The sequence below is a fragment of the Solanum pennellii genome, chromosome 2 (assembly GCF_001406875.1).
Source record: "Solanum pennellii chromosome 2, SPENNV200".
Lineage (NCBI taxonomy): Eukaryota > Viridiplantae > Streptophyta > Magnoliopsida > Solanales > Solanaceae > Solanum > Solanum pennellii.
The window spans coordinates 43,081,588-43,104,588 of record NC_028638.1 but is presented as its reverse complement, the minus strand read 5'-3'; the positions used below and the strand labels follow the sequence as shown (position 1 = coordinate 43,104,588).

The 23,001-nt window shown below is 35.3% G+C and overlaps 1 protein-coding gene and 1 long non-coding RNA gene across 4 annotated transcripts in view; one reads left to right on the top strand and one right to left on the bottom strand.

Annotated features, from left to right (window-relative positions):
* The window catches only part of LOC114076162, a 28,899-nt gene extending 17,076 nt beyond the window's left edge, over positions 1-11,823 (bottom strand). The window contains exons 1-2 of one of the 3 annotated variants that reach the window (XR_003576985.1): positions 9,723-11,823; positions 9,526-9,594 (exon numbers count right to left, since the gene is read on the bottom strand). This is a non-coding gene — a long non-coding RNA (uncharacterized LOC114076162). The remainder of the gene's footprint in view (positions 1-9,525; positions 9,595-9,722) is intronic. The other 2 variants (XR_003576984.1, XR_003576983.1) reach the window with 2 other exon arrangements.
* Positions 11,824-13,131: 1,308 nt separating this feature from the next.
* Positions 13,132-22,874, top strand: LOC107008793. Its single transcript, XM_015207974.2, has 7 exons — positions 13,132-13,256; positions 14,923-16,191; positions 18,991-19,051; positions 19,144-19,262; positions 19,740-19,830; positions 20,756-20,803; positions 22,263-22,874. Exons 2-7 carry the CDS (start codon positions 15,053-15,055, stop codon positions 22,341-22,343), a joined length of 1,539 nt encoding a protein of 512 aa, XP_015063460.1. The 5' UTR covers positions 13,132-13,256; positions 14,923-15,052; the 3' UTR covers positions 22,344-22,874.
* The last annotated feature ends 127 nt before the right edge of the window (positions 22,875-23,001 follow it).

The window sequence follows — 23,001 nt, the reverse complement described above, 5'->3', positions numbered from 1 at the left end:
AAGACTCTTGAATTTTGATAGGATATGAAAGGAGTCGATAAAAACTCAGAGAGTTATGTACTAATTTTGTACTTATATTTTCATCTATATACATCAATCTTATAAGAATAATGTATATATTGTATTTTTACTTAAATATTCTGTTTCTTTTTGTCTTTTTTTCACTCTTTTAGACTTCTTAATTTAGTTTTCTATGAATGTTTTATTGCCGTAAGTCTTTGAATTTTGTAATTGATACATTTTATTATTCATTATAATTATATATATATTTCCATGAGATTTTAGTCATTCTAACGTATCTATAAAAATTTACATGAAACACACGTGCGAAGCACGTCCTCAGAAACTAGTATTATTATAAGTGGGAACAAAAAAGTTGAAAGTTGAAATACCAAAATAACCCTATATAGTTGAGTTACTACAATAATACCATTATATTATTATTATTGATTATTATTATTATTATTAAATAGTAATTTAAGTTCCATAACAGAAAACTTTTTACATACCACTAAAATATTACCGTAATAATTTGAAGTGCATTTATGAGTATTCCTTTTGCCATCATCATTGAGTTGCATTAACAATTTTTCTTCTTAATTGATGAATTTTGAGCACTTAAAACAATTACCATTTTAGATTAAAAAAACTTAAACATTAGAGCATATGAAGAGAGAGGTTAGAGCATATGGAGAGATTCATACAATATCAATATTTAATTGAAGAGAATACATGGTTAGATGTCACAATTTATTATTTTTCACTTCTTAATGACTTTAATTGCTAAACTTTTTAGCTTCTACAATTAAATACATTCATTCACAACCTTTCATATACACAATTTCTCGCTTTATAAATTGAATAGAAAATATTAGTCCATTACACTTTATATTTTCACATAGTTCTTATGTAATCTTTTATTCATTGGTCATTTTTTTTCTTATTGATATATTGCTTTGTTTAATTTACTTCTTTCATTTTGTATGGAAATATAGTGTTAGATATTTGACAATCTTGACAAATCATATAATTGAAGTAGTAATCTTTTTTTTACCAATAAATATAGTGTATCCCACATGATTAAAAGAAAAAGTTTTTATCAATAGAAACAGAAATTCTTCAGATTCTATTGATCTTGCAACCTTAGTTGAATGTTTTACCAGAAACATCATTTTTACCCTTTAAATATTGTATAATGCATCAATTATTCTAAAATAATTATATCATTTGAAATGTTTGGTATTAAATAATATGGGATACATATGCAACGTACGTGTTTGACAATTAGTCACCAAATAATTATGAAGAAGTAATTTGCATATACAAATTATTGTAGGAAAAACATTTATACAGTTCTTGGATTATCTAACAATTAGACTACTTAATACTTAGTATGCTATTTGACTGAAAAGATTAAAGCCTTAAACGGCTAGTGCTCATTTTGCTTCCCTTAGATGCTCTTATCGCTTGTCAAGACAACATGGAGAGAAGTGGATAGTAATTATGCCCAGAAGGAAATTCCTTTAATCATCCTAAATGACGTAAAGTGCAGTGAATACAGGCCTTTTTAGACTTTAACAAAAGTTAGTGTCTAAACTACCACTTTTCAAGTGTAAAATGGGAATATAGGGCAACGTGCATGCTACAGTGGCCAGGACAAATCTAGGACGGGATCAGAGAAGCTAAAATATATAACAAAAGTACCACCAGCACAAGAAAATAAAATTTTACTGAAGTGAGATGTAGTTTTGCATTTAAAATTGAACCTAGGAGACTTTGTCCACATAAGAAAACTTATCTATGTAAAACTTGAGGAATCAAAGACTGCTGTGTATGCATTCCAACTGATCTATTGAATCCATCAAACTAAAATTGTTAAGGAGCACATGTACTATTAGTCCATTGGATTTTCAATCAGGGCAAACAAAAATAAAGGATCCACCAAGAGACTAGGGGTGGGGAGATTCCTCTTTTATTGAGACAGCTAGACAAAAAAAATAAAAACACAAGAAGTACAACTTCGTAAGAGTTCATAGTGCTAGTACATGTCTTAAAAGCTTCAGAATATTAAACTTTGAGGTTAACGGAAGTGTAACACAATCTCTTATTCTGCACAAATGGACATTACTCTATGTATCTAAAACATTATGTTAGCGCTACATATGTTGCTGCTTGAAAGCGAGGTTTATTCACCTATTTTAATCTTAGGAGAAAGTTCACTTCTTAGCCACTAATTATGTAGACACTAGCGAAAATTTTGTTTGGAACTTTTCAAAGGATAGCTTCAAAGATGACACTCTAAAGAACAATGGGTAGCTCAATAAGAACATGGAAACAACCAACTTCACATGAGCACAAGGAAACAGTAAACTGTAGCTACCACTAATATTTTGCTAGTGGTAGAAATAATCACTCTGTTTCTTTAACAGATAAGGATTCTCCTTTCGACACACTGAACAGAAAGATTGAGACGCCTTTGCCAGAAACATTAGATCATTATCCAACATCCATATTATAGTCGGCATAAAGCAAGCAACTTTGTCAACAAAATCAAGAGATTAGAGAGCTTTCGGAGAACCTTGGACTTAATTATGATGACTATTGTTGGGGGAGAAATCCACTGAAGAGGGAAAGGAGGAAGAAGTGACGACATCAAAGTAGTGCTAGAGAGCGGAGAGGATGATTACCATATTGTACTAGAATTAAGATTGGTGACATAGAGATATTATGTCTTTTCTTTATAATTCCATCTTATTATGAAAACAAATTGTAGTCTTTGCAAAATTATCATCCTATGCTCTATGAACATTTTCAGAAAATCAAAACAGCTATCAATTCTACTAAACTTACTGTTTAATTTTTTTTTTGAAACTGTAACATTTAAACTTACTATTTAATTCATTTAAACTTTGATAGATTTTTTATAAGTTAACACATTCTCTTTATACTACACTTAATATTATAGACTTAACCAAACAAGGATATGCTTCTCTTCAACCAAAGAGTGTCATTATCTACAGGAGAAAATCTAATTGTAACAATCTTACAACTGATATATTTGCATTTTGAAATTTTCAGTTCAAATGTCATGATCTGAATAAATGAGCTAAGTGAAGAATAAAAAAATGACGAATAGAATTATAACACCTGGACGTACAAGATTAAATTGGAGTTAATGAAGCTAAAGGGCTGTTATTGCACGTGAGCATCCTATAACTAAGTTCCGGAGAGAGCAAGAAGGGCATTGATTAATTGGTATTTTTCTTTATTAAGAATTGGTAAACAAATCAATTGGTATTTTCCTCACCTTCCTCAATTCTCTCTAAACTCTTCTTCTTCTTCTATCTCTATATTCTCCTCTTTCTTCTATTACAGTTACAAGTTTACCCAATCTATGGAGATTCCGAGATTCAGTTAATTCCATTTCGTATTAGTAGTTTCTATTCTGTAATAGAATTCAGCTATGCTTAATATAAACCCGAGAAAATTCCCCAAATACTGTTCAGTTTGATTTGTTTAGTTTAAATTCTGGGTTGAATTAGTTCAATCATAACAAACTGCCACCAAAGCACAAGTTCAAAAACCAAAATAAAAACCAAAGGGAAAACTGAAAACAACAGAAACTATCCAGATTATGAAAAGAATAAAATGGAAACTTCAACTCAAAAACTTAGGCTTTTCCATACTTCACTCAGAAAATCAAGAGAGCAGTTGCATAACTATTTCAGACTGAAGAGAGACGAGTCTAAAAGAAACAAGAAAAAAAGTCGAGCAGCAAAGGTTCAGGCAATCACATGTATAGCCTTTTTAACAAAATGAGCCTTGAATATGGAATTGGTCAACACACAGTGGGAAAATGGCTCATTCATATGGTTTAAGGGAGATAATCAAGAGGCTGCTTCAAGGATAGACAGATTTCTTTTCTCTTCTGATCGGGATGGATTCTTTAGTAACATAAGACAAGTGCCTTTGCATAGGCTGGTTTCTGATCATGTGCCTATTGAACTTCAATGTGGTAGCTGGGAGGTCCCAAAATCTTATTTCAACTTCCAGAATTGGTGCTTGACAAAAGAAGGTTTTGTGGACAAAGTTAGTGACTGGTGGAATTCTTTGGAGTTCTCGGGGAGACCTGATTACATCTTAGCCCTCAAAGGGAAGCTCAAGGAATGGAGTAGGTGTGATCAAGGGAATCTGAAACTTCAAAAGTCAAGATTGCTTAACCAAATGGCATATTAACTCAATTCTGGACTCAAGGATCCTGACAGAAGAGGAAGCTCCTAAAAAAGTGAGTTATATTTGGAATTGGAAGAAGTCCTAAAAATGAGGAGAGTGTATGGAGACAGAAATCAAGGGCACTATGGTTCAAGGAGGGTGATAAAAACACCAAGGTTTTTCATCAATCAGCAAATGCTCATAAGAGATACAACCATATTGGCAAACTAGATGTGCAAGGGGAGAATATTGTGGAACCAGCAAGAATAAAAGAAGATATAGTCAAAGTATATACTAAGCTTTAAATAGAGGAGGTAGAATGGAGGCCTACTGTAAACATCAACAACTGTCCTAGAATTAAAGAAGCTGAAAAGGAAGTTTTGCAGGGAGAATTTGAAGAACAAGAAGTTTATACTGTCTTAAGATGTGTGCAGCAGACAAAGCCCCAGGCCCAGACGGTTATCCTATGGGATTTTACATCAAGCGTTGGGAGGTTCTGAAGCATAATATCATGCAAGCTTTTCACAACTTCCATTCTAAAGAGATGTTTGAAAAACGTTTCAATGCTACCTATATATAGCCCTGATACCCAAGAAGAAAGGGGCAAAAGAGTTAAAAGATTTCAGACCAATAGTCTAGTAGGGAGTTTCTACAAAATGGTCTCCAAAGTCTTGACAGAAAGGTTGAAGAGGGTGGTGGATACATTAAACCTGACATTCTATGTTAACTTGATATTGAGAAAGCCTATTATCCTGTCAATTCGAAATTTATCTTGCAAGTTCTTAGGAAAATGGGTTTTGGTTCTAAATGGGTCCACTGGGAGAAGTTTTGTATCTCAACACTGAAGTTCTCCATTCTTGTTAATGGTGGCCCTGAAGGTTTTTTCATGCTCAGCTAGGGATCCGACAAGGGGACCCCATGTCCACGCTCTTGTTCATTTTAGCCATGGAAGGTCTTAACATCATGGTAAAGGTGGTCAATACTAATAGATGGATCAAAGGTTTTGAAGTGGGCAGAAAAAATAATCAAAGAACAGAAATCACTCAGCTTGAGTACGCTGATGACACTTGAATATTTTGTGGGGAAGTAGAGGAACAGCTGAAGAACTTGAGAGTGATAATAGATTTGTTTGAGGCCATCTAAGGCCTTCACATCAACCGAAGGAATATCCACATTTATCCCATCAATCAGTCATATGGAGCTGCTGGTTATTATCCTAGATGGTGAAGTGGGTAACCTACCAACAGTATATTTAGGTATTCTTTGGGAGCGAAATCTAAATCCAATCCCTCCCAGAGTCATTCATAGGCTGGACAAGATCAAGATATCTTTCCTTTGGCAAGGGAAGAAGGGTAAAGAGCTTTTCACCTAGTCAAGTAGAAGGAAATCATCAGAAACAAGATACTAGGGGGACTTGGCATCAGGAATTTGACGCATCATAGAAAAATGTTGAAGCTTAAATGGCTCTAGAATACTCACAAGCACCTCAAACACTATTGAGCAGAGTCATAAAGAGCAAGTACATGGAAGAGGACAGTTAGGTTTCAAAGGAGGTCAATACTCCATATGGAATCAATCTTTGGAGGACTTCCAAAAGCCACTGCCTTTTCTCAAAAATCACTCTCACATCACAGTGGTTAATGGGAACAAGACTAGGTTTTGAAAAGACAAATGAATCGGGTAAAGGAGCTTTAAAGACATGTTCCAAGATATATTTTTATAGCCTTAGACCAACATAAATCAATTGCTGAGATGTGAACACAACAATGGTGGGACCTTAGATTTAGAAGAATGTTGAATGATTGCGAGATACCTAGACTTGTGGAATTGTTTAACCAGTCGGAGGATTTTCAAGGGTTACAAGAAGGTGCAGAGTACCATGGTGGAGTGGACATGTAAGTAGAAACATATAAGGTCAGCTCAGGGTATAGGATTTTGAACCAGGTAGGCCACATATTACTAACTGGCCTTGGAAGCATATTTGGAAGACTAAGATACCTTACAAAGTATCTTGTTTCACCTGGCTTCCAGCTAAAGAAGCAGTTTTGACACATGAAAATTTGATCAAAAGGAATACTGATCTCTGCTCTAGATGTTTCCTTTCCGAAAAGGAAGTTGAGACCCTTCGTTCCTAGACTGCAGTATTACAGATCAACTATGGAAGATTTTCATCAATCTCAGAGGCATAGCCTTGCCTAGCAAGATTGCTGACACTCTTTTTTGCTAGGAGGAAGCAGGAGCGGGTGCAGGAAACAGAGAGAGACAGAGGATCATCTCATCATGTATTTGGTGGACTATTTGGAAGAAAAGAAATGACAGATGTCTTGTGGAAGGAGGATTTTAGTACAGGATATTAAGCTAAAATGCATTTTGCTTTTTTGTTTTTGGTGCACTAAATTGTATTCTAGTGTCACTGAATCAATCCTAGATGTCTTAGGAACCACTTAGGTTTGGTTTCATATCTGGTATATTTTGTATTTATTCCATTTGTAAATTGGTTTTTTCAGTATTACCTAAGTACTGGCTTTAATACAAAGTTACCTTACTCAAAACAGAAAAACTTCCAAAGAAAACAACAACATACTTTAAAGGAAAGTTATTCAGAGAGGGGTTGCAAGAAGAAAAATGACAATGAAATATCAAGATGCAAAGCAAAATGAAGCAACAGATTATAGAAACAGATAGAAGAATAACAAAACCACGCAATTACTAAATCCTACTACTAATAAGTAGACGATGATCTTTTTCCAGGCCATGCTGTTAATGTTTTAGCCAAATAAATACAGCACCTTATAGTTCTCTTGTTGCAGCTTTATAGTGATTTTTGCTCTAGTTTGACTATACTTGTCAATGCATCCACTAATTTATTTTGGAGAAACGGATGGGTTTATACTGTAGTGCAGCATCGTGTGGCAATTGTTTTTAATGGTATCGTTTGATCCTTTGTTTTGTTCTTGCTTAGTTTTTGTTCCGTTGTTTCCTTATTGTCTTCTATTACCACTTGTGGCTCTGCTAGGAGAACTGAGAGAGTTCGTTTTTCTACTATTGGGTAGGTTGTTCTCAGAGTTGCTCATCGGAAGTATGGTAGCTGATATATTGAGCTGTGAGGCCATAGCATGGTGGGTTTGACTATGGATTACATATAGAGGAGGAAGTACTGGTATGAATTTCAAATTTGGGGCTAGTAGCCCTGTGAGACTCGTTATTTCGGAGTTTGGTAGGACTCTAGCGTGTGTGGAAACTCGGTCATTTTCAGTATGGTGGAATAAGGTTTTTGACAATTTGAAGATGGAAGTTGTGCATTGGTTGAGACAATATTGAATGGATAGACTAATGAAGCAACTCTAGAGCAGGAAGGTGTTTTGATGTGTGTTCCTGGTATGGATGGTTCGACTAGATTGTACACACAAAGAGGTCCAAGTCAGCACCTTAACAAAATAATAGTATAAATATCAACAGAGAACACAATGTGAGCTCAATGTATGAAAAGGCTTAAACGAGTCAGGTATTCATTTTTTTCCTGAAATCACAGAAATTTGAAACACAGGATATATAAAAAATTCTCGGCTTTTTCTTCTGGTGTAAATGTTGGTACAGGCAGCTCAGTCTATCGAGAAATTCATAGTTATGAGGACCTAGCTATCACAAAGTAGGAGAAGAAAATTGGATGGCGAAGTAAGTTACATATATAAGGCACTCCCCTTCTGAGATCTTAAAAGTAAATAAAGAAATGGAGGGGTAGGAGGGGTGGGGAGGACTGGACTCCTAACACAACTAAACAGACAGTATACATTTCTTTTTTTTTTTGGGAGCATCCCACACATTTAAACCAGCATAAACATGAGAGTTGGCAGAGAAGAGATTATTGATGTCACAAAGTTAATTTACATAAGAAAAAGAAAAACCGAGTGAAAAAGGGAATAGATCTGGTTAGCTGAAAATCTGAACTTTATGATTTTTGAGAGGGCACTGAACGGTAACTATAATTAGTGGAAAATTATTGTTTACATATATCACAGGTGTCTATCTATAAAGCAAGTAGAAAGTAGAAGTTAAACAAGTGGTTTATCACCAAATAACTATGCAGAAGTATCGGCATATGAAATTATTGAAGGAAAATCATTCATACAATTCTTGGATTATGTAAGAATTAGATATTTAGTATGCTACTTGACTGAAAAGATTGAAACCTCAAATGGCTGGTGTTCATTTAGATTCCCTTCAATGCTTATATCGCTATGTCAAGACAATTTAGAAGGAAGTGGACAGTAATCATGGCCAGAAAGAAATTCCTTTAGTCATCCTAAATGATGTAAAGTGCAGTGAAACAGGCCATTAGACTTAAACAAAGTTTATGGCTAAATTACCTCTTTTCAAATGTAAGATAGGAATATAGGGAAATGAGATTGAATCAGAAGAGCTAACACTGAAATACACTAATGGTCACAAGTGTAGGAACCTGGAACCAAGGAGACTTAAATTTGTCCACATAAGAAAACTTATCCATGTGAACTCGAGGAATCAAAGACTACTGTATGTATGTTACCTGATCGATTAAATCCCACGGAAAAAATTGTCAAGGAACCTAGGGATGCATATGGATCACAGTGTTGGAGGTACCATCAGTACATTGGATTTTCAATCAGGGCATTTCGAAAAACAAAATAAAAGGATTCACCAAGAGAAAGGCGGAAGAAAAGGGGAGAGATTTCCTCTTTTAATGAGACAGTGAGACAAAACAACAAGAAGTACAGCTTCATAAGAGTTCATAATGCCAGCACCATCTCTTAGAAGCTGAAAAATATCAAAGTTCGAGGTTAACAGAAGTTTGAGGTTAGCGCTACATATGTTGCTGCTAGAACAAGAACAACATACCCAGTGTAAATCCCACAAGTGGGGTCTAAATTATTCACCTCTTTTGATCTTAGGAGAAAGTTCACTTCTTAGACCATAAATTTGTAGACACTAGCCTTTTAAAAGATAGCTACAAATGACACTCTAAAGAATAAACGGCATGCCAAAAAGAACATTGAAACAATCAACTTCACATGAGCACAAGGAAACAGTAAACTGTGGCTACCACTAACATTTTGCTAGTAGTAAAAATAATCTCTTTGTTTCTTTAACAGAAAACGGTTTCCTTTCAACACACTAAACAGAAAGACAAAGACACCTTTGCCAGAAACATTAGATCATTATCCAACATCCATATTGTTGTCGGAATAAAGCAAGCCACTTTGTCAACAATAATCAAGAGATTAGAGAATTTGCAGAGAACCTTGGAGTATGCTTATGGTTGGGGGAGAAATTTACCTGGAGGGGAATGGAGTCCGACCACAACGACCTAATTGATTATCTTCATGCATAAGGATACTAGATTACCTAGTAGAAAAGATTGAAAAATCATCAAAAACAACCCTTATTTCTTTTCTATTGCAATTTCTGGATTATTATATGATGATATTTGAACTTTCCTTATATAGAAAAGAAATAAAAAGAGATAGACCCACTTAAAATCTTTACTGCACTATGACCGGTCAGAACTTGTCTTTGATTGGAATTTCAATTGAAAAGATGTTAGGCCGGTTCCTCATGTTCCCTAAGAACATTTTCAGAAAATCAGAACAGCTACCAATTCTAATAAAACCAACTATTTAATCATTTAACTTTGATAGGTTTTTCTTAAGTTAACACATTCTCTTAATACTACACTTTAACATTGTAGACTTAACCAGACAAGGATATGCTTCTCTTCAACCAAAGATTGTTATTAACTACTGGAAAAATCTAATTAAAACTATCTTACAACTGATATTTGCACTTTGAAATTTTCAGTTCTCTGTAACAATTCGGTGAGGGAACTCAACTGTCAACAAAGTACAAGTTCAAAACCCCAAAATAAAAACCAAAAGCCAAACTCAAAACAAAATGAGATTAATTCCGTTAGTGAAAAGAACAAAATGGAATTTTTCAACTCAAAATTTCAGGGTATTTCATATTTCACTCAGAAAGTCAAAAAAACAATTGCATAACTACTTCACACTGAGGAAAGCCATGTCTAGAAGAAACAATAACAAAAGTCGAGCAGCAATGGTTCAGGCAATGCATAGCCCTTTAAACAAAATTAGCCTTGATTGACTTCCAAGGCAAAAAAACAACAACATACCTAATGTAATTCCACAAGTGGGTCTGAGAAGGGTAAGATGTATACAGACCTTAACGCAACCTGTGTGGGGTAGATGGGTTGTTTCCAATGGACCTTCAGCTTAGAAGGGAGGTTACTCAGAGAAAGATTGCAAGAAGAATAAAAAAAGACAACAACATATCAAGATACAAAGAAAAATGAAGCAACAGATAATAGAAATACATACAAGAATAAGAAACTGCGCGATTGCTAAATTCTACTAATAATAAGGAGAAGAGGATATGAGACAAGCCCCTTGCCTCTCCCACCTAACAGATGACCACAATTGCTACCTACTGATAAGTCCTAAGTTTTCTTCAAATGAAAGAGTGATTGAGTAATTAATTCTAAAACTAGACTATTTTCTAAGTCAGGAATTTAATCGAACATTTTGGAGTGCAATAACAATGTTTTGTTTTTCAATTAAGAGCGGAACCCCAGGATTATAGCCTCAGTATGACATAACTAGTTCACGAACACAAGTATCTTGCTCAAATACATAGGATCAATGAAAATGATCCAATTGATAGTTTCTTATCACAATTTTCCAACTCTACGAAGCTAATCCCAAAAGTTCTTCCAAACCCAAGGAAAAATATTAAGACCCAGTTGATAGATCCAAGTAGGAATCTCCCATTTTCTACATTTACCAGTAGGGAAAATGTTCAATTCATTAATCAAGCACAACCGATTCCTCAATATAATCGATTCCTTACTACTCATTAAAAACTCAATACAATTTCCACTCTTTCAAGCAAGAAATGCATAGTTAGGGCCTCATCTAGTGCTAGCAACCACCAAATTGATCACAAAGAAGAATCTAACAAGTAGATAATCACATCTCAAATAATAATAAGCAAGATAAACTAGTATTCAATCATACAAAAACCATAAGAGTCAACAACCCCAGATAATGGCCTTAGCTACTCATGCAAGAAAAAGAAAATACAAGATTAAATGCAATAATAAACATAGTTAAAGATTGAAAAGGTAGAAAGATGCAAACTTAATGGTGAAATTCTCTAATTTCTTTCCAATTTAGCTATAGATACTCCCTCCAAGAATTCAAAGATCAAAAAGCTCCCCAATAAAATGACCTGCTTCCTCTATATAAGTCACAAAGGTCATTCTCACTAACCACCACCATGTAGAAAAGCCCTGAGATTTGGCAACACATTCTTTTAGACTAGATTACAGTTTCACATTGATTAGAAATAGTCAGATGATTTACAAAATGAATTTGCACAATCTCTTTAGAATTGTTAGGTTTTGATGTCATATTTTTACTCAAAATTAATAAAGTCTTTTCAAAGATATCCGATTAATTAAATATAAAACTAGATAGAAAATCGTCTCGTAGATTATTCATGTTTGTTTTCTTCTTCATAAATGGTTGGATCTTGTAGTGTCAATATTGAAATATAGATTAATTGTGTAAGATTGATTTTGCACTTCAAAATTTTGGATCGTGATATATTTAATATTAAAGCTCAAAGTTTTAGTGTGTCATATAAACTCATGAAGTTGTGTACATAAAAATCTCGATTACCAATGTTTGTATACCACAATAATTTGAAGGCAAAATAAATTTATGAAGTCATTCGCTCAAATTTATTTTGATTTTTATATTAAAGCTTAAAAATGTATAAAGTCAAACACTTATATTGTTTCTTTTCTTTTTTGTGATGGCACAAAAATACTATGATATGCCACTTTCTCCTTAAAAAGTCATTTAGAATATGTATTGAGTAGTAAAAACAATCCAGATACATAAATAAAATAAATATCTATAAATTTATAAAACATGACTAAAAAAGAATAGCATGAAAGAGGAAAGTAAATAAAATTTTTAATGACAAGAACAGAAAACACACACGTATAAGTAACAAGATCATAAAGAGATTCAATAGAAAAGGTACACAAATCAAACTACTAAATTGATTATGCTCAAATTTGATAGTAAAAACTTAAATTTAATCAAAGCTCAATAACGGTATAAACCGTTAAACATAAATATCTGAAATATCAGTTAAGATATTAATTAACCGTTAACATGAAATGTCTTTTTTTAAAAGATTCGCGTTAACAACAAATACTCTCCTCATAACAAAGCCAGATCGTTGTAGTGAATAATGAGTTGATTCACAAAATCATTATGAGATAGCAATGAAAGTACCTGATAATATTCGCGCCAGTTTTAACAGTATTCGCGCCAGTTGCAGTGAATAATGAGTTGATTCACGAAATCATTATGAGATAGCAATGAAAATACCTGATAATATTCGCGCCAGTTTTGATAGTAAAAACTAATAATTTAATCAAAGCTCAATAACGGTATAAAACATAAATATCTAAAATATCAGTTAAGATATTAATTAACCGTTAACATGAAATGTCTTTTTTAAAAAAGGTTTGTGTTAACAACAAACACTCTCCTCGCGACAAAGCCAGATTGTTGTAGTGAATAATGAGTTGATTCACGAAATCATTATGAGATAGCAATGAAAGTACCTGATAATATTCGCGCCAGTTTTAAAGTATTAACGACTTAACTGAATGTTACAAAATGCATACTAATTATGTTCTCTAATAATAAATTATCAAATTTGGATTTTCCAATCGTATTTAAATCAAAATATCAAATCTCGTGAAAAAAAAGTCGATTACACCCCCATCGGAAAAGCTATTATAAATGACATAGTTGCCCTTTGGTAATAAATAGGAGGACACTATAAGATTGTAGTATTATAGTTATTCCAAGACTTCCTTTGGTCGAAGGCCCTGTGTGCCACTTCTTCCATCTCCGCCAGTGCCGCACTTGGTTTCTTCTGCGGTTTTTCATCTTCACTTTCAACCAAAGGTCCATTCTTGAATTGTACTAAACTTTTTTTTGTTTCAAATTCCCCTTTCCCTTTTCTCATATGCAATACCCTTTTGAAATTTTGATGTTATTTTGCATTGTAAATAGTTAGATTCAAAGCATCTATAGTCCATTGTTGATTAATCTGGTTATGCAATGTCATTTGATATAATTTACTTTGTGAATGTCTGTTAATGTTATAGAGATACTGCTATAGGTGAATCAGAATTTGTGGGTGACTCTCTATTATCAATTTTGTGTAGGTTAATAGGGTTTTGTTTGATTTTTTTTTTGTTAGTAGATGTTTACCTTGGTTTCTTGATTCATGTGATTTCTGATGGGTCTTTGTTTCTTGATTTTGTTATGATTTGTGATAGTTTGTTAGATATATGTCTAGTTGCTAGTTGTTCCCTTTGGTGGCAAATCTATAACCCAAAAACCACATTGACTGCTGTGGTATGTCAACCTAAACTTATTTGGACCTATAACTATAGATATCAGTGTGGGTTCTTTGTTGGAAAACACAATGGTGGATTATTTGATTGAATTGAAACTTGAAAGGGAAATTGCTAAAGTTCTCACCATGTTAAATGAAATCATCATTTGCCTTCTTTGTACTCATGTCTTAAGGATATACATGGGTATGAGTAATTTGTGCGGATCCTTCAAATCACACGAAAACTTCCTAAAAGTTTTAATGTACCTGTACCTGATACATACTCCATGCCAGATCCAATCGGAGATAGCTCTTTCATATATGCCTTATAGATTTAATGTTCCATTAGGAAAACGAGGACATGACAACTTCTGATAGCATATAGACTTGTTGTCACTTGTCATGAACCAGACAACTGAATGGTATTGCGACGGGACATCTCGCTTGTAATCGTGTAAACCAGGTTTGAATATATGGGACCTAGTTTCCCATAAGCAGTGTGTTTACATACTTCGAAGGCCTATAGTCTTAATGGATCCCGTCCCTGAATCAAATGACTGCTATTGAAGGAGCACTATGTGTGTGACCAAAAGCTTTTATGCAATGAAAATTGGAAACAGCCACAAAATTAGTATCGACGCCTATCCTAAGTGAAAAGAAAAAGTAGAAGTATGACAAATTATCTACTAACAAAAATGCAATAGATACCATTCCCACTGTTTCATTTTATGTAACATTCTTTCATTTTTAGTCGGGTCCAAAAGAATAGGACCTTTCTATATATGGGAACTCCTTAACTTTAAAAATCCCATAATGAGATGCTCTTATAGCCTCAAGCCCACATGGTACGATTAGGGCCATAAGTTTTAAGGGTACTTTTAATACCTAACAAAATTTTTCCCTTCTTTCCTAAACTTCGTTCCTAGTCAAACATCACCACATAAAATGAAACATACAGAGTGATTGATTTACATATTTTCATGTAACTTCATTGTCCATTTTGCGGGACACGTGTTCTTTTTTCCCACGCACATGGTTTTATCAGTTATGATTTCCTTCTTATGCATGTCTACTATTATGTGTTCTTACATGATTTTTGAGAAATCCTACTTATCTTCCCTTTTTAGGGCTGCATTATCCAATATCCTGTAGTTTGAGCAGTAGCATTCCACTTTATATTGATTAATGTTTTGTTCGTCATCTCATTGCAAGTTTCTTCTTTATGATCAGGGAGTACAACAACAACAAAAAAGCTCTGATACTTCATTTGATTGGATGTATAGGAGCATATCATTTTGGTGGATGTACGCGTAAGCAAGAGAAACATAATTCTTTTATATTAGTGTGTGGCTCAATTGATATGCTGATAAAAAGTTATCCTTCTGGTTGCAAAGAAACTTCTTTTGCAACCTCTTTCTCATCTGAGATCACGAAACGAGCTTCATGCGACCAGGGTTCTGGTGCTGAATTGTCAGAAATGAGTCCAGAAAAAGATAAATATCCTATTGATGTCTGTATGGAATCTGATTCAAAGGATGGTGATCCTTGTTCCTTAAACAGTCTAGATGGTCCACGACCTTCAACTTTCGGTGCCATGCCTGGAAGTTTAAAGCCCATAGTATATCGTAGGAAAAAGTTCAAACAGAACCCTCGTCCTACTTTCTTCATTGAACCATCAGCTGAAGTTAGGCCTAGCAATGGATGCCCTTCTGAGCTCTGTTCTGAAGTCCATTCAGGAACTTTGAAGGAAGGCATAGTTGCTGCTGAGAAATTAGCTACAGCAACTCCTGTTCTTCTGCCTGCTGAGTGTAACAGAGGAAACCTTCTATCTAAATCAAATTCTTGTGATGGTAGACCTGAAGGGGAAGAGCAGTGCTCTGAAGCAGCATCAAGAAGTGATATGCAAAGGACTTCAAATGTTTGCATAAATGATAGCCATTCGTCATCAAAGTGTAATTTGGATTTTGGGTCTTCTTCGTTGAAGACGCTTGTGGATGATGCTGGTGAGTGCTCCTCATCTGGTGCTTTATTACCTGAAAGATTGGGTAATAATATGCCAGAAAAGGATGTATGCACAGCAATTCTTAGAGGTTATGGGTTGCTTGAAAATGTTGTGGTTACAAAACTCGGAGCATCCACAGAAGACTTTTATACCAGTTCTGACAACTGCTGTTTAATCTCATGCAAAGCCTGTGATTGTTCAGAATCTACAGTGAAGATGCTAATCTGTGATAACTGTGCTGATGCATATCATTTATCGTGCTGCAAACCCCATAAAAAGATAGCACCAGAGGATGAGTGGTTTTGCCAAACTTGTTTGATTAAGAAGCGGAGATTGCTCAAGAAATCATCTTGTAATGCGAGTTCTAGCAATTCTCCATCTGAAGGTGAATCAGGACCTACAGCTCTCATGTTGAAGGACACCGGTTATAAAACTCGTGTTCGTATTAGCAAAAAGTATCAAGCTGAGATTCCTGACTGGACAGGTCCAGCGACAGAGTATGTTCTACACATCTATCTTTTTTTTAATTGTTGTGGATCTTCCTATTGACTTAAGGGAAGTGAAAATGACAACTAGCTTTAAATGGTTTTGCCATGTAGGCAGATAAAACATAATGGGGTATCTCTCATTCTGTTTCTACCTGCTGTAACAGTTTGCACTTATCATTTCAGTTGTTATGTCTTTTTATTTAATATAGATTATAGATTATAGATGTGATGGATGAGTCCAACTTACAAGTAGTTACAACATAGAGAATTTACACTAAAACATGTTGCTACAAGTACTCTTTTGTCGATGCTAACGTGGGAATTGCATTACGCAACAAAATCTTCACTAATCTCCGCAAGGGAATTGCCTAATCCCTTAGACATCTTCTGTTTCTTTCACCCATGCTGCCACACGAGCTTTGAAAGAGCTACTTCCCTTGTTCCTGTTCTCCATCTCTTCTTTGGAGCTTCCATTATAATAGAAACTTATTGATGGTTCTTGACGTCACCATTTGATACCAAACATACCATACATGTTAACCTATTCGCAATAGTGCAATTGCATAGTCAAGTACTAAGTAGTTAACATTCTCTTTCAGCTCCTTTACATTAGGCCGAATCTTCGACAAACAGCTAAACTTGTTCAAGCATTTCATAGAGCTAACTAAACTAAGTCTATTACATATTGAACACTAGACATATGCCCAAACAGTACCTACACGACACATTGCAGATATGGTGCATAACATGGTTATTGATAATGAGCGCTTGAACATGTTAGAAAATGAGTTGTCATGGACTTTATTCTTCCTCATTTCATTCTTTTCTCACTCCTCTCAACAAATAAGACCGGTCCCATCATTTTCATGCTTGAACTCCACCACGAACCATCCCTCCACCCCCTGCTGACCCACTTCATCCATAGACATACGGTTCAGCCCTTCTCTTTTGTCTGTCTGTCTCTCTCTCTCTCTATATACACACACACACACACACACACGCACGCACACACAACAACCTTTGTACAGAAACACCACAATTCCACTCACACACTGCTCTCTATATTTTTTGTTGCATCTCTGTTGAATGCCATATTCAAAAAGTCACCACCTTCAGCCGCCCCATCTGCTTGCTCCTTTCATTGGATAAGAGAAACAAAAGGGAGACCGTTGACAATTAAGAGAGGTATTTCTCCACTCCAAGTGATTGGGGTGCTACCTCTTTCCCCTACAATGACAGGGAAATATCGTTCAATTGATAAGTTAGAAGGTGATAAAATTTCTCCGGTTTAAGTCCTTTGTTAAGTGTAAATGAATAAAGCAACAGTCATGATAGAGTGCAAAGACGAGGTCTATTTAGCTATGATTCTTCGTGGAGAAGAAGCAATCAGTATCAAAGTTGGGTAGTTGATTGCCATTACAGTTGAAGGAAGATTGTATTGCAAATTTAGTGACTACCAACACTCAAATCAGATTCTATATCTTCAAATTTGATTGTCCTTCTACCACAAAAAAGGGAGAAAAGATAAATGGAGAAGAAGAGAGGAAGAAGGGAGAATGTTTCTTCTTAGCTCTTAGATGTAGGTGGGTCTGGATTCAATAGTGGAAAGATAAGAGAAGGAATTGTCTTTTAGGGAAGAAAGATAACACATAGTGAAGTGGGTTGAGAATAATGAGGTCTCAGGTTCACATCAGTGGAGAGACAAAAACAGTACGAGATTTCTTCCACTTGTCCGAACCTCGAGGATAGGGTTACCCATCACCTATGGTGGTGTGAGGTAGCAAGTACCTTGTGGAACTAGTCGAGGTATGCGCAAGCTGGTCCGGCTATCACAATTATTAGAAAAAGATGAATGGGGAGGGGAGTTGGAAAAATAAACTTTTTCCCTTTTTGGATCAGAAGTTCTTTTTTTGTGGGATTTTGTGGGTTTAAGAGCTACATGTCTTTCTTCCAAGGCTTCTTTGTCACATCTGTGTGTAAACTGCTCACATTCTATTTTCTTGATTGTTTCAGCATGTATCTAATAGGTAAAATTTGAGCACAAGTAGTTTAGATGGTTAGATGAAAAATTCGGACAAGTTTCGATGTTGTCTGTGTATTCACCCTTAACATTAAGCATCAATTGACTTAAATGGTCCTCCTCAAACTTTTGCTGTAATGATGGCACCCAATCAGCTCTTCCATGTGAAAAAGCACTTTTCCATCGGTGTTTTCCGGATTCATCATTTTCAGTTGTCATCTGTGTTACTTTGTTTATGTATGAATCACTCCTGGTTTTCTCATAGATCTACCTAATGAAACTCTATACGCAAAGAAAGAAATCTTTGGAGATAATTTTTCTTTAAAGGAACTTTGTAATGTCTCTAAAATAGTCAAAGCCTGTGGTGGCATGTTTCGTGCATCTACAACTCAAAATTCTGTTGGTATTTTTTCTCTTATTTCATAACCTATAATTCTGTACCTGCTAGTGCTAGCACATCTTATCTGAAGTCCTAAACTTAAGTATGATTTCTTGAATGCTCGGTGGAATATTAATACTCAGGAGTTTAGCTCAAGAAAAATGGATTAGTGTTAGTGGGGGTAACTATGGCATGTTCATGTTTATTTATCTTCTTAATACCATGGAAACCTTATAATGCTCACAGGTTTCGTGCTTCACATGTTCTGATAAGTTCTACTCTAATTTAGAAAATCTTGCGTGTAGGAATGCTATTAATATTTACTGTTATGATATTGTTATCTATTTGAGCTGTTTGTATCTTTTGAGTGTGCCTGCTGCATTGGTTTTGATGATAAGATTTGATGCAGTGACGCTGGTTGTAGTGGTGAACCATTTGAAATCACACCTTCAGAGAATCTCTGCTTGCCTGTAAGTCCCTCTCCTGTAATTTATCTTTCCATACAGCTGCCTGCTCAGTTCTAGGAAAAATTATTTACGAATAACCAAATTATATTGGTCAGAAACAATCTTCTAACGAACATATGAGGATTAGCTCTATTGGCAATTGGCTTCAGTGCCGGCAGGTCATCGAAGGTTTTGGGAAACGTGTGGATGGAAGTATCTGTGGGAAGTGGCGAAGGTAATGAGCCTTCTGCACTTTTGCTATTGAATTGTTTTGCTCCAGTTTTAGGTGTTTCAAGTGGATGCTGCTAATTCTGGGCTGTTCTATTAAAATAGTTTCAGCTCTCGGAAATGGACACCATTACATGTCTTGATCAAATTATTGCATGTTCCCTTTATTATTTTCCTCTATTAATGAGAAGGAACTCCAAAAGAGGAAAAGGAAAACCCCTGCAACTTGATGTCCCTCCTGAATCTTTAAGTTCTACTCTCGACCTTTGATATAAGACCCATGAGATAAAAGCCATGTCAGTAGTTTGATAAGAAGAGTACTGAGATCAGTGAGAAGTGAAAGTGGTAGAAAGGGAAGTTCACGTATTAAATAGGAAGTTTACTTATCAAGGAATCCAGCATGATATTTATGTTGTTTTATCTTGGTGTTCTATTTTTTATCTATTCAAGATACCCAATCTGCAATTTGGTGTTATCATGACAGGGCGCCGCTATTTGAAGTTCAAACAGATAATTGGGAGTGCTTCCGTTCTGTCCTTTGGGATCCAGCTCACGCCGATTGTGCTGTACCTCAAGTATGTGAGTTTTTTTCAGTCCAGATGTTGTGTTCAACATCTTTTCTTCAACTTAACTCATTAACTTGATTCATTCCTTCCTCATTACCATTCCTCGCTCTATGTTTCTTTTCTTCCCCATCCCTGAACTTGCTTCTATATGAGATAGATCTATTGCATTTTGTTTTTGTTAGTTTGGAGAATTAGTTTTTTGTTGAGATTAAGGCGTTTGCTTCCAAAGTTGTCTAGCTGTTGCACAGATTTTATGCCGGCATGTGTCAGAAAGAAATACTTATATCTTTGAGTTTATATTGAAGAATCATTCAAGTGCTATAATAGCTTGAGTGTTTTTCATCATCATCTCGGAGAAGATGCTTAGTGTAATATTAAGTGCGGCCATTATCCCTCTTTGGGCTAGTATATTTGCTATGTTCGATATCTTGCTACACTCTTCTCGTGTCCCTAAAAGGATGGAGGTTTATACTGAAACGTATACAGTAATATTTAAACTAAGCTTTTTCTGTGGACTCTTACATGTATGGAATGATTAAACCTTTGATACTCTAAATGATTTTTCTAGAAGCAATGAAGTACATGTGGATTGGAAATCCTAGAAGTGCCATAACACGGTCATAAAAAAAATAGTCCTACAAGTTCCATAACATTGATATTATGGCATTGCTGCATGTTTTTACTGATCTTTGGGTTTTTCATTTGCTATATTGCCCATTTCATTGAGATCTATCCTTATTAATAACAACAACATACCCAGTGTAATCCAACAAGTGGGATATTGGGAGGGTGGTTCGTACGCATCCTTACCCCTACCATGTGAAGGTAGAGAGGCTGTTTCCACTAGACTCTTGAGTCTTGGCTCAAGTAAAGCATATAATATTTCTTAAATTGTTTTTCTGATCGCTGTTCTTTGTCTCTCACTCTGGCTCAGGAACTAGAGACGGAGGAAGTTCTGAAGCAATTGAAGTATATGGAGATGGTATATCAGCAAACCTTATTATATCACTCTTTTCCTGTTTTGATAAAGGGATGAATCACTTATATACTTTATTTAGCAAGAGGTGTAGGTAATAAATAATATAATGCAAAAGATCGACCCCATCAGCCAAATTATATACATGACTAAAAAATTTCTGTCTTCTGGTGTTTTACATTCTTCTAAAATCGAAAAATTCTTTTCAAGTGCAATTATGTTTCTTAACTATTTCTGTTACATAATCTGTTTAGTAAATGAGTTAATGCAAAGTCACAGCAATTCTCTATTTCCTTGTACTCGATGGGGTTTCTGCGAGCTACTGTTTTTGTATTCCGCTGTCTCTGCCTCTTGTACACCAAGGTGTTTGTTCCTTTTGTTATTAAAATAGTTTTCTCGTTGAAGAAGACATATCTAAACTTTCTTTGGTGATTGTATTAGATACTATCCATCTTGTCCTATTTCTCTTTAAGTGGAGTAAGGTCTTATTCTCCTACGAGTCGCCTCCCTGTGCACAAAATGGAACCCTGCAGGATTCTGGCCCCTCTATACTATTAGACAGCTTTAAGTTTGAGATGTGCTGTAGTAAACTAGTTGTGCAGAGTCCCAATTTACTACTATTGTACAAGACAAACAGCAAAGAGAAACTAGGATATAGGCTTTGCGCAACATGTTTTCCTTGGTCATGTTACCAGTTCCAAAAAAACTAATATGGTTTCCTTGGACAAGGAAAAATAAGTTGGATTTGCTTTCTCTCTCTCATTTGGTAATGCATGACCAACGACGAGATGTGTGTCACAATTAAAGAAAGATTTTTATGTAACTACTTCAGGTTACCCAGGGCACCTTATATAGGAGGGTGTGGAGCACGCGTAGTAGGGTAGAAGGTTAGTAGGCAGTTGAGCGTTGTCTTGCTTTTCGTGGGTTTAGGTTTGTTGGTGTTTGTTGTTGTACTATGTGTTATTGTACTTCTTGCTTTTGATATCTATCACTGTTTGTTGTTTATTGTGTTTCAATTATGGCCCTATTTTGTGTTCTTGTTCCTTTCTTGTAGGATTTGTACTGCTTCCCTTGTTAATTTCTATGTTTTCTTATTCTTTGTACTTGGATTTGCTACACTTGAGATGATGGTCTTTTGGAAATACCTCTCTACCTCCATGAGGTAGTGGTAAGGTCTGTTTACTTTGTACTCTTCCCAGACCCTACTGGTGGGATTCCATTGGATATGTTATTGTAACTTTTTAGTATAGTTTTATTTATTATTTTTTTCGTTTATGAACTGTATCTAAATTGTCGGAAAAGGGGGTGCCCATTTTAAGTAGTGAATTACTGATGGTGGATCCTTGTCCTACAAATGATCTGTGTCATTTTCCCTTACAATTGTTGTTTAATTTGCATTGTATACTTTCTTGACCAACTTATGAAGGTATAGAATATTGAACCTAGTGTTGTTCCTTCTGTTTAGTTGAAACACCGGCTGGTAGTTAAGAGGCGCAAATTGAATCAAACCTCAGGTGCTGGCTCACGGTTCTTGACAAAGAAATGAGAAGATACAGGCTTCATGTACGGAAATGTTCATCTTGTACATTTAAGCATAAAAATTTTGGACAATTGGAGTAGTACTACATGAGATTTTCATCACAGTATTCTGATGTAATTGCTTCAGAAACATAGTTGTACAATTTAGAAGGTGCAAGGAATCAGCTGCAAAGTCGACTTGATCTTTCCTGGCTTCACTTCATCACAGTACGCTGATGTAATTGCTTCAGAAACATAATTGTACAATTTAGTAGGCGCAAGGAATCAGCTGCAAACTCGACTTGATCTTTCCTGGCTTCACTTCATCTCTTAGTCCATCTATCTCTTCTCTTTTATGTTTCGCATTGTCAGGGCTGACAAATTAACATTTCACTTTCTTCGCCCTTATGTCACATTTCTGTAATGCCTTGATGAATTTGTGAGGCCCTGGTTTAGTCATTGCAGGATAGAGAGCAGGTTGTGAGGATATGGGGAATTTGTAGTCGTGATGACTTTATGTTAGTGCATATTTATGTTTCTATTTTTCTCTCTGGTATAAGCAGTATTTGTTTGCAGCTTCCAGCAAAGCAATCTCTCTCTCTCTCGATAGATAGATAGATAGATAGAGAGAGAGAGATTATGTCATTACTGTTCACCGCATATTTGGCATCTCTTCCAGGTTAGGA